The 18523-nt window shown below is 39.5% G+C and overlaps 1 protein-coding gene across 1 annotated transcript in view; it reads right to left on the minus strand.

The window, feature by feature from the left end:
* LOC122801212 (5-hydroxytryptamine receptor 3E-like) overlaps positions 1–18523 on the minus strand; it is a 177957-nt gene that overhangs the window by 117775 nt on the left and 41659 nt on the right. Inside the window, exon 5 of the mRNA XM_044070765.1 lies at positions 8278–8447. Within this exon, the coding sequence (XP_043926700.1) occupies positions 8278–8447 (170 nt within the window). The remainder of the gene's footprint in view (positions 1–8277; positions 8448–18523) is intronic.

Genomic DNA, 18523 nt, shown 5'->3' on the forward strand with positions numbered 1-18523 from the left:
GTGCTGCAAAGACCACTTTTGGATAACATCAAAGATTGAAACAGTGCTAATTTCATGAAATGTAATCATAATTTGACTTTGGAATGGGGTTCATTCCCATCATGGTACTGGAAACTCAAAGGACTTGGAGAAATTAAAGAGAGTGATCTTGATCAATTTTAATATACATCCACTATCATTTATATTACTTGTGCTAGTGGCAAAGTTTTTGGCTGTCTATAGCAAACCTAGTTTTGGATGTGTTTTTATTCAGTTTTGAATATGGAGGCCAACTTTCAAGTTGCCATTTACTGTCATTCCAAACAGGTTAGTAAGTGAGATTATCTCAATTTTAGTGTTGGTAAGATAATTGATTTTGAAGTTGGATAGTGATTTAGGCAAGAATAAGTATTTTTGTCTTATTTGAGTTGATCAAGAGTTAAATATTATGAAGCCATTTTTTGGTGGCATTTGACACTTTATGAGAGATTTGGTGAAGGTGGTTTATGCTATCAAAGGAACATATAAGAATAAAGTCATCTGCATACTGTACCAGCGAGGCTTGTGGGGTAGATGTCTAAAGGGTATTGATTAGAATGTTTAACAGGAGGAAACTAAGGATTGGGGATTGTGCTACACCTCTGGTACAAAGAGGGTAGGAGGAGGTGGTAGAATGGTGTCTGTCAGAAAGGTAGTTGCTGAGCCATTGGAGAGAAGATTGTGATAGACTAAGTGAAGACATCTGATGCAGGAGTTTACTGTGGGAGATGGTGTTTAAGGTCTTGGACAGGTTTAAGAATAAGGAAGAAACACATTTTCTATTATCTCTGGCTTTATTGATTGTTTCTGTGAAGGTTAAAAGAGCAGTGGTTGTCCTGCAAGGCTGGCAGAAGCTGTGTTGTGTCGGTGTCAGGAGTTGTTCGCGGAGAAGGTATTTAAGCAGTTTTTTCTAAATGCATTTCTCTTAATATTTTATTTTATAAAGGTGGAGGTGGATAAGATTGCTATAGGCCTAAAGCTAGTGAGTTCTGTTGAGTTTCCGTCTTTGTATAGGGGGTTAATGTGAGACTTCTTCCATATGGAGATAATGTGGGATTCTTGGATAGACCTATTTATAAGAATGGGTATCTGGTAGGATATGGTGATGGTTGCCATTTTTAGGTATTCAGGTGGTAGGTTGAAAGCAAAATATGAGCATACTTTAATTTTTTTTTTTTTACAGGATGTGGGCACAGGTTTTAAGGAGAAAATAGAGGTTGTAGTTGGAGTGGGTCTGGGCTAGAGGAGGAGTTCTTAGCAAAGAATGATATACTTTCTATAAAGTATGAGTTGATATGTGTTGCAGTTTAAAGTGGGATGCTATTAGGTGCAGAATTATGTGAGCATTTGGTGCCTGGATGCAATATTTCTTTAATAGATAAATGTTTTTTTTTAATTATATTTGTGGTTGATTTGTAAGTTGTTGTAAAAAAGTTTGTTACCATGGTTTATATGTTTTTGTGAGGTTACTTAGCTTTTTGAAGGGTTATAGATTTTGGAGTGATATATTGTTTTTGCCATTTCTTTAAGGCTTTATCTCTGCTATGCATGAGAATTCAACTATGTTTTGGAGAGCCAAGTTGCATGGCTTGTCTTTACTATTTTATTTCTTGGGAGTGCAGGGCTATCTAGAGTACTTAGGAATATTGTATTAAATTTCGTTGTAGCATCATCTAGAGGTGTGTTTTTAGGCTAGACCAGTTAATAGATGATAAAGAGCTGTGAGCATGTCTGGGTTGAAATTTGAGAGTTTTAATGTAGTTTTGTAAACTATTGATGTTTACATATAAAATATTAACAGCAGTAGAGATTTATTCCCAAAATGTATATCTTTCATACATCAGTGCCCCTTCTGTCAGCACTGGCAAAGCTAAAAGGTAGCACAATGATTGTTTAATGTTATTAGTGTGTTTTGCAGGTATCCTCTCTCATATGTGGACAAGTGCTTCAGGATGTTAATGGTGTGCTCCCACATCATGTGAAGGCCTGAGGATTGACTCCCCCAGTTGGGTTACCATGAAATATTTAAAGTTTATTGTTCTGCTTCATTATAATAACTGCAATAGATGGGGTAAATATATATGAACAACTTTAGTGATTAGGTGGAAATGTTTATCATTATAGTTGTTTCCACTGCGTATATCTTGGGGATGAAATGTTATGTCTGAGCAGTGTGTTTTCTTTGTATATGGTCATTTATCTTGGACATCATTACTGCATCTTGAACTAGCGCCACCTTTTGGTTTGTCTAAGTAGCTCATCACATTAATCTGCTCTCTGTCAGAATGCAGGTGATGATGGCTATTGCCCAGGTCTCCCTCTCAGCTGTGTATGCTAACAGTATTGTTAAGTTGAGAAGTGTTTTTTGGTCCAGCAAGTATATTATTACAAATGTATCATAATTAACATACACATGAGCTTCAGTTTTTCACTGTATTTGAACCCCCCACACACACATACACCTTCTTGCTATTCTTTCTCTCTATAACATACATTTATTGTGTGCATTATTTTGTTTCCTTCCATTTTATTTACAATTTTATGCAGCAGCACAATGACCGGCAGCCATCTTACCAATAATGCCTGTTGGCCCCCAACAGGTTGCAGCAGTAGCAGCAACACCAGATACACTCAACACTCCTTGGTCAGAACCTGTCACATTCCCACCACATCTCCACACCTTCTGCCCTACTTGCATCACTTGCTTCAGGTATTCCTGCACCGGATGCATGTAAGAATATATGAATTGGCAACAGCATCAATGGAGGTGACACCTCTGTCACTCACTACCTTCTGGCAGACATTGTGAGGGAGATTATTGATAGGATGTTGGATGCCTGAACTGGCAAAATAGAGAACCTTCTGTCTCCACCATGTGAGACAGAGCCAGTGGTGACAGTAATCGGAGGGGAAATAATCTTTCATTGGGTCTCATCGTATCCCCCAACCTGGTATTGTCCTCCCCATTGTGTCTATGCCCACCTCTGTTGGCTGTTCAGTCCACCCCCTCCTCACTGTCTTCCCTCTATTCTGGTGGCATTTTCATCATTGTGTCCCTCCTTTATTGTGGTATCGCACTTGTTAATCTAATCTGTCTTCCCCTGCTAAGTAACATCACCTTTTTACTTTCCACTTACATTCCTCACCTCCTTTCCCAACTTTCCTTCTCTTTATGGATGAAAAATGGGCACCTGCCCACTCCAACACAAAAAATGTACTACACCTTTCCTACCTTCATGTTACTCATTCCATAATTGTTCACCTTCGGTTCTGCCCTGTGCTTGCTTCCTCTTTTCCTCTCTTTCCTATACTCACATTTCCAACCTTTCATCTGGTCAAAAAATAGATAAACCCACACCTTACAGATGCCCATGTAGTGCTTCCAAATCACTTATCATTTGTGATTGTACTGTGTGTGATGGATTGTGAAGAGCACTGTTGATAAACATGTACATCCGATGGTGACTGCCACTGGTTATAGAATAGCAACAATTAAGCACAACCACTGTCATGTACTATTTATATTGGCTTCAGCTAGCATTGGGTGCACAAATGAGTTGATGCCTTTACTATGCCTGCTTCCATAGTTCAGTCTGTAAATGAAGTGCTTTGTACAATCTCAATGGAGATGGTTGAGTATTCTAGCTTAGTCACAGCTTCTTGGGGTTTTTATTCTGTCATTCTGCAAGCGTGTAACAATCACCTGCTTTATGCTTCACTGACACATTCAGAATGTCTGCTTTCATAGCTCAGCCTTTAAATGAAGTGCTTTTTACAGTTTATGTGGAGAAGGTTGAGGGTATTTGTGCCTTTTATTCTGTTATGTAGCAAGTGTAAAAAATCACTTGCTATGTGCTCCAATGACACTGCTGAAAATAGCTCAGCCTGTAAATGAAATGGTTTGTGCAGTCTTAAGTTTAGAAAGTTGAAGCTTCAAATCCCCTCAGGGTTGTATAATGGTGCTTCATTATTACAGTAGGGTGCTTGCTCCATTGCATTTGCATTATATTACAGGCATGGTGGTCAGACTCTGTTGATGTCATAACTGCTTTTGGTCAGTAGATATATTTTTACTTATCTGTACTCCACCCATCATGTGTTTTTTTTACCTTCTTTATCTTCATTTACTTGAGATTGATATACACGTGTCTCATACTCCCTTCTCCATTGCCTTCCATATCCCTGACTGTGGCATCACCTCCCTTTGAAATCTTGTTTGTTTATGTGACCCTCCCTAAAGCCTCCTTTACACCCCTACCTTAATCGTACTTCCCTTACTACCTTCCACTAGTATTTTTTTCTTCATATCTGTAGCCTTGGGTTAAAACATACCTCAGCAGACAAGTCTTATGACCACGTTGGGTGCCCACAGGCCTTCTTTTTCTTGCTGCAGTTTTGTGCACAGATTCGTGCTAAGTACCATCAAGACTTGTGCTCAACAGCTGCTCGTACTTCCCTTTAGCTGTACCATTGTCCTACATGGATTTCCCACAGCTCCCTGCTGAAGCTACGATAAGGAACTGCTCTTTGTCTATACTTGCCTGGTCTAATTAATTGTTAATGAGCATTAGGGCTCATTGAGCACAATAAACGTAGTAGGATCAGCTGTGATCATGGATGTGGCATTTCTGAACCCCCAGGTATTACACAGACACTGGTTTGGTGGACCATCTAAAAGAATGGTGTTTACATAGTGTAAATGGAAAATCTTAGTTAACCATCCATAAATGTTCGCAGTTGTGGTCATATAAACAACGAGTGAAGTAGACACGCATGCATGCACACACACACACACACACACACACACACGCACGCACGCACGCACGCACACACACACACACACACACACACACACACACACACACACACACACACACACCTATCTATCTGCCTACCTATTTATATACATAGAACTTAGGAGCATGGTTAAATACTTCTGTCACTTAATGACTATATTTTTAACACATTACATCCAAAGCTATGGCTGTCTTTGTATCTTGTAAACAAATAGGAAACCTTCTGTGAGGGGAGCCAGAGAGAGAGAGAGAGAGAGAGAGAGAGACCTCTCATCTGCCTCTGTTTTGGATGAATGTTCCTATTTTCTTGCTGATTTACCCCTTTGCACAATTTACTGAATCCCCTTCCTCACATGTGATTTTTGAAGCCGTCTAGTACATAGAAAACCACACTACATGACCAACATACTAGTGGCAACAATGATTTAAAGAAAGAGAACACAAATCTGACATCTCCCTTTTTCTTAAGAAAAATAAATGACCTTGTGTGGTAGAATCTTGCAATACAGTTAATTAAAGCATGCATATTTTACACTATCTCTTTGATAATGTGCTTATATTTTCATAATTTTTGTCACTTTCTTTTTTTTAAATGAATTTCTCAAATTTTATGGTACGTTATTAGATGCCCATATTTTTAGTTGATTGTTCCAACTTTTCAAAGGCCTTTGTTCCTATTTTTGGTGTCTGCAGTTTGAGAGGTATGCAGGGAGTCTGTAGCTAAGGTATAAATCTAGCCACCCATGAACATGCTACCAGTTTTTGCTTGGTCATCGAAGAAGTTACTAAAAAAGCCTGGTGACATTAGTGCAAGAGATGGATTCTTATCTGCATCCCAGTCAAACAGGGTTGAATGGTGACCCCAGCAGAAGAGAAGGAGTGGAGGAACATGGCTGTCTTGCCTCTCCTGCAGTGAGGGAGAGGTTATGTGCACTAGGGAGCACCTGGAGAGACTGGTGCTAACTTCCTGGTGGAGACTGGGATGTTCATTCCTGTTCCTTGCGGGGAGGGACAACGAGCCCGACCCTCACCCTTGTGATGGGGAATGCATGGGTCAGTGGGCCATGGAGGTGGACAATTGGCAGGCAGTGGGGGCAAAGAGCGAGAAAAAAATAAATTACTAAATAACATGCAGATGACTCAAAACTAAATTTATAATTTCCTGACAAGTCCCTGCAGACAAAGCAACACTGAATTATATTTGCTAAAATCAAATGTTTACTAATAAATTTCAGAGCCCAATTTATCATAAGCACATTATCACATAAAATAGATTTCTTTTCATCTTTTTCTTGAATGAATGACAAGAAAAGGAGCTGTAATGTATTTTAAACTATTAGACATAGGTCATAATATTTTTTAAGCCATTTTTTAAGCCATATTAATAAGTTACACTTGATATTTTGATATTTAGTTATTTATATTTGTGATTTATTTTTATATATATATATGATAGCTTCATACACAATTTATATATCCCTAACAATTAATTTACATGAGATAACATTCATTAATAGAGATGACAATATTTATAGAAGGCATATACATATTTGTGTATTTATATATTTATTTATTTTTTTATATATGCAATTAATCGATTGGTTATTCACAACATTTACAACATTTATTTAGTTATATTACTTAGTTATATTTGATGTCTTGGTGTCTACATTTGACATTTATATTTATACATACAGGTATATAACGATGCACAATGACTTAGTAATAGTCCTTGAACAACAATGTCATCATTCGACAAAATGCTCCAGGAGCTATATATTATATTTTGCAATCTATTCAGTGATATCCTGGTCTTGTTTTATTATGTTATATTATATACACACCTTAATCATGAAAACAAGATGAAAATGTTTCGAATGAACAGAAGCATATAAATTTATGAATTTTAATACCCTACAAATGAAATTTGAAGCGAAGTGCTGCTTTGTGTTTATGAATGATTCTAATTTTGAATACCCACCCAATAAAATGGATCACCATTCATATTCATGTAATGTTCTGTATTTCACTTAATGACAGTTTGGTTTCAGTTATCCCCTGTCACAGTAAATGTTTTAACATAGAGATATTTTTAAAAATGTTCCGAATGAATAGTCGCATATAAATACATGAATTTTAAGATGTTACAAACAAAAAATCAAAGGGACATGCTGTTTTGTTGGCACGAGTGATTTTAGAGCCGGATTGGATATTTGATATGTTTTATTTTACTTTATTTCATTTTTATGTTTATTTGTCTTACTCAGACGGAACGTTTGAGCACATGAACAGAGTGTTTGTGTTTAACAACTGAGATGTATTTAAGCAATGGAACTGGAGAGTTGCTTTATAGCTAGTCACTAACTATAAATGCAGACCTCGTACTAAATGTTAAATCTACTATGTGTCTGGCTGACATAAATTAGGAACTTAACATAATATAGATATTGCGAGCCATATATTGTTATATAGTGTTAAGGCTAAATGTGTATTTGACAAATTATAGATGTTACACACATTTTTACAGAGAAGCCTTGCAGTTACTAAACACAAGAAAGTTTACTTTGAACTGGGTGAGGCTTTGATTGCCTAATTGAATGCACTCAATGAATCTGCTAATGATGTGATTAGAGAATACAACCAGAGATATAAAAACCATTGTATTATACTTGCTATTTGATCTGAAGAAGCTTGCAGTCGCAAGTGAAAGCGCTTATCTCGATTTTTTACCTTGGAATAAAGAGTTTTTTGTCAGAAGAAGGTGTTTTCGTGGTGTATCCTGAATAGTTAATTTTTGCTGTATCACATAAAATACTAAACCTGGACAACTGTAGATCCCTGCTCAGAATCGGGGACAAAAATACAATCAGCAGAGAAACGATATCCAACTCTGACACAAAAAGCGACCCTGACTTTCCATGGCAAACACTCCATTTCACTTCCAAGGTCTTTCCAGCTCTAGAAAACCAAATTTTGAATACCTTGTTTCATGATATCAGATTTCTGGCTTCCCAGCCACTCTTTACAAAAACATGAAAAATGTAATTCAGAGATGAAGCTGCTTGTAAATGTGTGGACTTAGTGACTTAACCACAAATTTCATTTGAAACGATAGGCCTTTGTTAATGCTGCTGGCACGAGTGGTGCTGATGCCATGAGCTGGGAAGGGATCTGCACATTTGTCTTTATCAGCACTGTATACTATTTTTGCTAGACTATGTTATACCTTGAAGGCTGTTTGAACGTATGTATTACTTACTAATTTATTCTATATTAGTTCAATGTTAAACTGTTTTGGAAATATTTAAAACAGAAACCTGAGACAAGCGTCTTAGACCTGGGAGAAGGAGACATCAATTTTTCATTTGACTATGAAAAATAAATCAAGCTAAACTGCACAGATTTTTTTTAAAAATTGTTTTTTTTTCTCACAAGACGAAACTGGAGACAAGCCTTGGCTCACCTGTCTGCATGTATGATCCAAATGTCAAGGAGCAGTTCTGCACATCAAAAGGGAAGTTAAAAATTTCCAGGTTACATGAACTGACTACTCGCATCATCCGGTCATAACGTATCCTTCCTGTGTGATTAACATAGATGTATGGTGTCTTCTGGGACTTATCTTCATCAATGCTAAGGAGAAACAGAAATGATGAGCACTTCTTGTAAAAATATAGTGCAGATTTTGTGCTACGGCTTTTTATAGTTATCAAACTTTTACAGTAAATTTTCATGTATACTAATTGCATATTCCAAATACTTGAATTAAAAAGTGAAGATGAGATACATTTCAGTTTAGGTAAATCTCTGTTTTGCACGTTCCCTTATACTGCAATATCAAGAAATTTGAAGGGACGCTTGTGACCATTTAAGCTACTTAACTGCTACTCATAGTTACAAAGTATTAACTTTATAAAGATGGTTCTGTGACATTATCACCAAGTTCTACTCTGACTCTTGTTAATCATTATGCTGTTAGTCATAGTTTCTAGACTACAGATATGAACATTCTGCTAATGTATTACCTTCACTTACATTTTAATTGATTTTTATATTTCTTAGGTGGTTGTTACTATGGAAAAAAGATGCCATGTCACTTGTGCTAAATAAGGTAATATTATCTTGCATTTTAGATGTCAGTGTCAGAGACACCATGTAATCCAATATGGTATAATTTTGATAAGTGTTGTGAAAATCCATTGAGTCTTTCTCAATCAAGCTGTATGAAAATGTTTTTCAAGTTTTGGTTTTCTCAATATGGATTGTAAGAAAAGCTCGCAGAGAGTATGAAAAATGTTGTGTCTTTCGGCTTTTCCCGGTTAGGGGTCGCCACAGCGGAACTCCGGTCTGCTAATGATTGGCAGTAGAGTTTTACGTGCTGGCTTGCCGGGCCTATAAATTCACATAATCAGAATTGCAACAATCACAGTCCTTTTTGGAGAATTAAATGATTATATTTAAAATCTGCAGTCAAAGTATTGAAAAGAAAAAAAAAAACATTTGTACAGTTCAGAGTTATGACTACTAGATTTCAATACCTTTGCAACAGATGTTCTAGAAGCTTTTCTACTTTTCTGAGATTTTCATTATACAAAAGTACAAAGACAATCTCCAGGATTCAAAAACCTTGGCTCCATTGTGGTGGTCAGTTTTGCATTATGAGCGGTCCCATGCAGGGTGTGTCTGATTCAGAGATGCATGTAGCAAGAGTGGTGAATCCTGAGCAGCAGAATGAGCAGCTACATAAACAGATTACAGTGAGCAATATTATTAACATGATAGGCTCTGTGTATGGAAATGAAGTAAACTAATATGGAAGAGTGCTTCAGAAATGTGCAAAGTGGAACACGATGCTGCAACACCATTACTCAACTAAATCATTGTGGTCATACTGAACTGTGACATTATGTTAGGGTTTGCTGCAGCATTAGGTAGTATGCAAGAAGCTATTATTTATGCTATAACAGCTGGTGATACATATTGTCAACCTCAGAGGAGCTGTATCATCTGACATGCTTAACATTTCATGGACTGCTTAACACTGACGTTGTGTAATGGTATTATGTGGATAGAGACGCCATGCAGGACCTAGGAGACATACGGCAAACTCATTTGCAGGCCCATGGGAGTGGATTACCTATCTCAGTGGATACCATGGTATGTGTGGCATTATGTATACTAGCTACAAGGATTTTACAGTGCCCTACAGGGGTCACAGAGGGCTATCTCTGACATCTGTTTTAAGAATACTCCATCAGTTCCTTAATGCCATACTGCAGTATGTGTGTGTGTGTGTGTGTGTGTGTGTGTGTGTGTGTGTGTGTGTGTGGCGGGGGGGAGGGCATATGTGATTTACATGTACCATTAAGGAGAAATTAAGAAACATACAGAAATTTTATGATATAGCCCATGCCCCTGATGTGCTGGGGACCATAGACTGCACCAAAATTGAAATAGAAGAAATAGAAGCACCAAATGATGACCTGGGATGAAGGTGTGTAAACCATAAAGGTTATCACTCATTAACTGCCAGGTGGTCTGTGATGCATAGGGTATCATCTTTAATGTGTCTGTAGGCCACCCAGGCAGTTATGTCTCTAATAGATGTCACCATGACCTCTATCAATAGTTTATAAGGGGTGACTTCCCCCATAGGCTCCTTGTTGGTGACGCTGGATATTCCATGGAGCCCAGGTAGAGGACACTAATCAGAAATCCGTAGAATGAAACAGATCAGGGATACAACCATGACCTATCACAAACCAAGGTCATTACTGACCATGCATTTGGGCTGCTGAAGGCATTTTTTTGAAGACTGGATTTATCAGGTGGTGCCCTACAGTATGACATTGTATATGTGCTAAAATGTTTGCAGTATGTATAGAGTTACACTATATCATACTTAGATTCATAGGTTTATAGGTAGGTACTAGGCTATCGGCCCAAGGGCCTAAATAAGTCTAGCCAACAAGGTTCCCTGGCTTACACCACCCAAGGAAGTTATTTTCCTATGTCCCTGTCCAGCAGAGCCACAGAAGTGATCCCTGGGGTGTAGTTCCTATTTCCCATCCACTTATCAAGATTTTTCTTGAAGAGTGCTAATGAGGAACTTTGCTTGACATAGATGGATAGCTTGTTCCAGAGTATGGGAAGTCTTTGGGACAGGAATCTATCCCTCCAGCATGTCCTGTTTATTGTGGTGATAAGGTTTAGGTCCCTAGAGCGTGTAGCTCAGAAGGTTTGGGATTTCTTTAGGTGTAGCATGTCCAACAGCTCTGGGTATGACATAGCTTTATATGTTAGGCAGAGATCACCTCGAAGCAGGTAATATGCTAGGGAGTAAAGCTGGAGCTTTTTGAGACAATCAGTGTAGGGCATCTGTTTGAGGCCAGTAATTCTCTTTGTGAGATACTTCTATGGCCTTTCCAGCTGCTGCAGATGTCTTGTGAGGTACATTCCAAAAGGGGAATTGTACTCTATAATGGGTCTAATGAGTGTCGAGTAGAGGGGAACACTGACCTCTTTTTCCCTAGATGAGAACCCTTTTGTGATGAGGTGTGCCACGTAGAAGGATTTCCTGACTACTGTGGCAATGTGATTATCAGAGGAGAGACTACTGTCCACCTGGGTCCCCAGGTCTCTTATCACACATTTGGCATTAAGTAGACTGCTGCCTATGTGGTAGTTCATGGGTACAAAGCTTTTACCAAAGGGTATGACAATGCACTTTTTGGCATTGAGCTTGAGGCCATGGCTCTGACACCAGGCATCTGTCTCAGTGAGGCCCTTCTGTAGGATGTCCACATCATTTGGGGACTCAACTATGGCTCCTAGTTTGCAGTCATCTGTGAACTTCGTTAGCCAAAGACTTTCTGTGTTAGCCTGTACTTCTGCTTCCCACCAACTTTAAACCCCTCCCCCCTCCACACCCCACATCCTCCACATACCTCCCTCCATTAGTTACTAACAACCTCATCCTAAGGCCTCCTTTCTCTTTCTCTATTATCACTTACTTCTATTAACATTCTACACTCTTTTCCTGTCCCTCTATCTAGCAAATACCTTAACATCCTTATCACTAGATTTACCTCTTTATTATTCTTCCCTGTTAACTTTAACACTGACCACCACCTTGCTAACCCTGGTCTTATATCTCTACGTTAATCTCTTCTACCTTACTCACCCTCAATAATGGCCCTCAACTTATCCACACAGCTTATACTCTCATTACTACTCACGACTACTCTCATCTCTACCTACTTCCTTTCCTTCATAGAATACCCACTCTACATTCAACCCTCCTATAAACAAAAAACTACTTCTACCTTCCACACTCCTCTCATTTCATTCTTAAATGTCAATACCACCTTTAGCTACAACCTAGCCAAATTCCATAGGCACTCTCACCTCACCTACACCCTTTCCTCAGATAGGAAAATAAAACTTCTACCCCTTCTCAAGAGCAACCTTACACCTGCTCCTGATGACTCTACCTTAAAAGACGGTGATATTCACCCTAACCCTGGCCCCATAAATCCTTCTCCACAAACATCCAGACCAACCTCAAATAACACCCTACTGCTAGGGCATCTTAACATACGCAGTGTAAATAACAAAGTACCCTACCTACATGCTCTCCTAGATACTCACAGTTTTGACATTCTCTGTCTCTCCGAAACCTGGCTTAAACCAGCGACCAAAGACACTGAAATTATACCCCAAGGATATAACATACTAAGGCTTGACCGTACTAAACGCAAGGGTGGTGGAGTTGCAATTCTGTTTAAAAATCACCTCAACATCTCTACCCTGTCTGCCTGTCCAACCCAGGACAGTAAAGTGGAAGCCATCATTAGTAAACTCCAACTAAATGCAAAAAAAGCCCTTTATATCATCTGTATGTATTTACCTCCTGGTAACAATATACCTATCTTAGAAAACTTTCTTAGCTGGGTCTCCATCAACTACCCCCAGGAAACTATAATTCTCGGTGACTTTAATATAGACTGGAATACCATCAACACTGAAAATCCCACCTCTCACATCAACCTAAATGGTTTCACACAAACCATTACCTCCACTACAAGGTTTAACAAACCAAGTAAAAAGCAAACCATTTTAGACTGGATACTAATAAATAAACTTAACATCACATACAATGTAGGTACTTTGCCTGATGACCTCAGTGATCATTGCTTAACCTTTATCACAAGAGAGAAGAATGACTTTCCTCACCTCCCTAACATTAGAAATATACAATCTACCAAACACTTTAAAACAGACCTATTTCAAAACGAACTCAGAGCTTGTAACTGGAACCCCTTAAAAATACTTCCACTTAACGAAGCAGTAGCATTCTTTAATTCTACTTTTCTTTCCATTCTGAATAAACATGCTCCCGAACGTACCATTAGAATGAGGTCAAATACAGCCCCATGGCTCTCAAATGAAACTAAAAAACTTATCCTCTCTAGAAACAAAGTCTGGGCCAAATGGAGGCACCTTAGAATAAACTCTGATTTCCTTCACTTTCGTCAACTAAGAAACCTGACCAAAAAAGCTATATTAAATGACAAAAGAAAGTTTTACTGTGAACTACAAGAAACCCATTTTAATAAACCAAAACAATTTTGGTCTTCCGTCAATAAACTCCTTTCCCCAGGTTCAGTCAAAACTCCTCCCCACTCAATGCTGACCCAGACACCCCTGACCAAACTGCCAATGCTTTCAACTCCTTCTTTACTGAAACCATTCAATCTCTTGCAAGTCAACTGAACACTAATAACTTCTACCCTCCAAATATTTTATCAAGCTCTTCCTACAACTTCTTTCTACAACCAGTCTCTACCTCTTTCATCCATCGACTTCTCCTCAAACTGAAACCTTGTACATCCTCTGCTGACAAGCTTCCCTCCCTCTTTCTGCAAAGGCTGCCAAAGAAATTGCCTACCCAATTTCTATACTTATAAATAGAACCACCCAAGAAGGAACTATCCCTGACATCTGGAAAGTTTCTCATATTATCCCACTACACAAAGGCGTAAACTCTCTGAAAGTATTCTAACTTTAGGCCAATTGCTTCTCTCACCTTAGCAAAGATTATGGAGAAGTGTATTCATCAACAACTTGTTCAATATCTGTCCCTACACAATATCTTAGCTAACTGTCAACATGGTTTTAGACCCCACCATAGCACTACCACTGCCCTCCTTTCCTTTGTAGATACTATCAATAGCAATCGCAATAATAACCTTCTCTCTTCTGCACTATTCATTGACCTTTCAAAAGCTTTTGACATGGTTAACCACTCTTCTTTAATTAAGATCCTGGAATCCCTCTCATTTGACAAACTTTCCATAAAATGGTTTAGTTCATATCTCTGCAACAGACAACAAGCCGTTCTCTGGGATAACCACATCTCCTCCTTATTGCCCATTTCTATTGAGTCCCTCAGGGCTCTATTCTTGGCCCACTTCTCTTCTCCTCTTTATTAATGATCTCCACTCTGTTATCCCACAAGCCACCTGCATTCAATACGCTGATGACTCCACAATTATTTGTTCAGCAACCTCATCTTCTGACCTAATCACACTAACCCAAACTATCTTCAACACAGTAGAAACATGGTTTACTAGACGATACCTCCTCCTTAATGCTAAAAAAACTAAACTTCTTCTCTTCTCCCCCACCACTGCCTCCCCACTACATTTTACCATCCTCTCTAACAATAATACAGTCATCTCTCCAGACTCTACAACTAAACTGCTTGGAATAACCATTGATAACAATCTCTCTTTTGATCAACACATTAACAACACTATCAAATCTGTAAACAGAAAAATGGGATCCTTATACCGGATCAAACTATTTCTCACCCCATCAGTAAGAGCCACTATCGCCCATTCTCATCTTATATCCACTCTCTTTTATGCCTCTCCTATCTTTACTAACCTCAAGAAATCTAACTTAAACAAACTAGCAACCTGCTACAATAACATTGCCCGCTTCGCCACTGGCAACCCCTTTAGAACCCATCACTGCCTTAATTTGAAACTTCTAGGCTGGCTAGAACTACAAAACTATCTTACACTGACACAACTCTCTATTGCACACAAAATTTTGTACCAACCTAATAACACTCCAATTCTTTCACAGCTTTTACCCCGTTATAACAATCTTACCTCCCTTCGCTCCTCTTCTAAACTCTTGACCAAACCTATAAAAGCTCACAACTTAGCTGGTGACTCACTATTCACTAATACCACAGGCCAAGTATGGAATTCTCTACCTAGGGATATAACACTAATCACATCCCTACCCCTCTTCAAACAACAAATCAAACTGTACTTCCAAAATCACTGGCTTTGCTCTTGTAATACTCCTGACTAACTTTTCTACCCCCCTCTCCTGACCTTTAACCTCTCCTGGTGCTTTATAACTAGCATATACCTTTCCTCTCACTTCAATTCACTCTTTGTTCTGACCTATTTTTCTTACCTTTCCCATATCCTCTTGTTAGTCTCTCTTTTTTCTCATCTCTTGACTACTATCTCATTCCTTTCCTCTCACATTACTTAATTCCTCCTCCTTCTCTTTCCACTCTTTTTTTTTATTATTGTAGTAGGAGCCTTATGGCATAGCCTGTATGGAATTTATTAAGTAACCCTTGAAACTGTCCTATCTCTAGTCAGGACTTTTAATGATAATGTACCTTCTTTTTGTGAATTTGATTCGCCTAGTTTATTATTAGCAGTTTGTACTCATTCTTGTTTTTACGATTGTTGTCTTACTTGTATTCTTTGTGTTTATTAAAAGTATGTCTCACTGTTATGTTCTATGTGGAGCTTTTCTCCCCGGGCCTCTACTGAAAATGGAGATATATCCAGCTAGACTAGCCCGGTTAACAAATGTAAAATAAAATAAAAATAAATAGATACCAAACAGGAGAGGTCCCAGGACTGAACCCTGTGGTACTCCACTTGTCACTGGTTTGAAGTCAGATTTGGAGTCTGCAACTTTTACAGTGTGGGTTCTGTCAGTGAGCCAATTGGCAACCCATCTTGTGATGTAGCTATTTATACCTAGTTTAGTGAGTTTAGCTATAAGTCCAGAATCAGGGATGGTATCGAAAGGCTTGGCGAGGTCAAGATAGGCTGTGTGAACCACCTTACTCTCATCTACAGCTTTGGTGACTGCCTCAAAGAAATCAATCAGGTTCAGGAGGCATGATCTGCCTTTCATAAATCCGAACTGGGTGGGGTCCAGAGTCTGGAGGTTACCAATTTCTTTGTTTATGAGTTCCATGATGATATGTTCCATGGCCTTACAGACCAGGCTCATCAGACTAATAGGGCAATAGTTTCTGGAATCAGTGGTGGCTCCCCAGTTGTGGAGTGGGATAATTGTTGCTGTGCACCATTCAGTGGGTACAAAGCCTGTTGTGAGACTATGATTGAACATGGTGCTTAGGTGGGGAGTCAGTTTGTTCTGAAGTTCATGTAAAACGCAGCCTGGGATGTTGTCCATTCCCATGGATGCTGTGTTATTGGCATTAGAGAGTGCAGCTTTTACCTGCGTAGTTGTGATTATAGGGACTCTGCATTCTTCCTGTATAGATATGGGCCATTTAGGGGATGAGAGGGGGGTAAAGTTAGCACTGAACCTATCTGCCAGGACGTTGGCAATATCAGTTGGTTCTGTAATTTTCATGCCGTTGTGCTGTAACTCAGAGCAGATCTGGGTGTTGCCATTGAGATTCTTGACATAGCTATAGAATACTTTGTGGCTGTCTTTAGAATCAGTGGTGATTTTGTTTTCATAGCTAGCTTTGGAGGATCTTATAAGGGATCTCAGCTTCTTAATGAGGCTGACCAGGGAACTCCTCCACTCATGGGATTTTACTCTCTTTTGCAACAGTTTCTTCCTTCTGTTGTAGAGTTTGTTTATGGCAGGGGACTACCAGATTGGCTTCCTTTTTTTGGAGGATAGCATCTTGGTCCTGTTTGGGATAGCATGATCCATGCACTTGTGTAAGTGCTTATAGAGTGCATCTGTGAAGGATTCAGCAATCGTAACTGTATTGTCCGTCTGCATGGGTGTCATGAAGTTCGCCACTTCTGTCTTAAGATGCATGAAGTTGGCTTTGGAGAAATTTTTTGCCATGATTTCCTTAATGGGGGGTGGGGGCAGGATGTGGACATTTAGGGTGATTAGCTTATGGTCGGATCTGACCGACGAGGAGTTGACTTCAGGTGTGGAACACCGGTCACTCATGTTGGTAATGACTAGGTCTAGGATATTGTTGCCCCTGGTGGGGGTGTGGATAAGTTAATCCAGGGAATTGGAATTTATGAATTCCAGAAAGCGTTGAGTGAAGGAGTTGGTACATGAGTAGTTTTCCCAGTTAATGGTGGGGTAGTTGAAATCACCCATTATTAGGGTGTTTGGTTGAACCCTAATATTTTCCAGTATATCAAGAGAAGAGGAGTGGGAATCCTGGGGCATGGAGGGGGATCTGTAGCAAGCTACAATTTAGATTGCAGTTTTGCCCAGAGTTAGTTGCACTTGGATAACCTCGGATGCATTATGTTGAGCAACTAGCCTGGAGGTGTGGATATTCTTAATTAGGTTAGGTGGCCGAAAAGTGTGGTATGAGTTATAGCCTGGTAATGCAGGAGTGCTCTCTGGAGCCTTGAATCAGGTCTCAGTCACTGCACAGATATTGATGTTCTTCATTTTAAGGAGTGCCTCAAGGGAGTGCATTTTGAAATTTAGACTTCTAGCACTGAGTAGCATTATCCTCAGTTTTTGCTTGCCTGTTCCTGTTATGGTGGTGAATTTGTCATTTGAACCTTGCCTAAAAAAGGAACTATAGGGGCAGCAAGAGCCTTAGCCAGTATTCGGAATCCCAGGGGTGACAGGTGCAGGCCATCTCTGGCAAAGCATTGTGGTCTGTCGAGCATGTCGTCCCAGACAGACAGATACTGGATCCCCTTAGAATGTCACCGGAAGCTTAGACAATTTTTGAAGTCAATCATTTTGTCCTTGTACTGCGGTATCATTTTGGGCGATGGCAGGATGCTACTCAGGGCTAGGGTCATACCTGCCTGGGCTACAAGATCAGAGAGCTCTTCCAAGTCTCTTTTCATGTAGTCCAGGGAGGCATGTCTCAGGTCATTCACACCAACATGGACAATGACAGAGTCATAATTGTACTTGTTGTGGAGTGACCTGAGTGTGTGGGTTATGTGGTGGATCCTGGCATCCGACAGGCAGCTGACAGTAGCCTTCTCTTTGTTTAGCCTGGTGAGTGGGACATCAGTGTGCCTGACTATAGAGTCACCTATGACTAGTGTGTTGGGTACGTTGTTTTGCCTTATGGGCTGTGGTTGAGTGGCACACTGAGTCTGTGGGCTATGTGTCATTTGGGTTGTGTTGGGGGGTGGAGGTTGCTTGCATTTCTGCTTTGGAGGTCTCTGTTGCTTGAGCAGATTATTATTGAGAGCCTCCACGAATGTTTTTGTGTTTCTATGTGTGGATTTTGTTGGTGTAGGTTTAGTGGGACTATGTGACGAGTGTGGTGTGGTGCAAATGTTACCTTCTCTTCTTGACTGTCAAGTTCAGTCTTGATTGGAGAGAGCTTTACCTCCAGTTTGGCTAGATAAGTGCATCTCTCACAGGATGTGGTGTTGGGTGGTAGGAGGAGAGGG

Source organism: Protopterus annectens, chromosome 4.part1 (genome assembly GCF_019279795.1).
Source record: "Protopterus annectens isolate FY-2018-M chromosome 4.part1, PAN1.0, whole genome shotgun sequence".
Classification (NCBI taxonomy): domain Eukaryota; kingdom Metazoa; phylum Chordata; order Ceratodontiformes; family Protopteridae; genus Protopterus; species Protopterus annectens.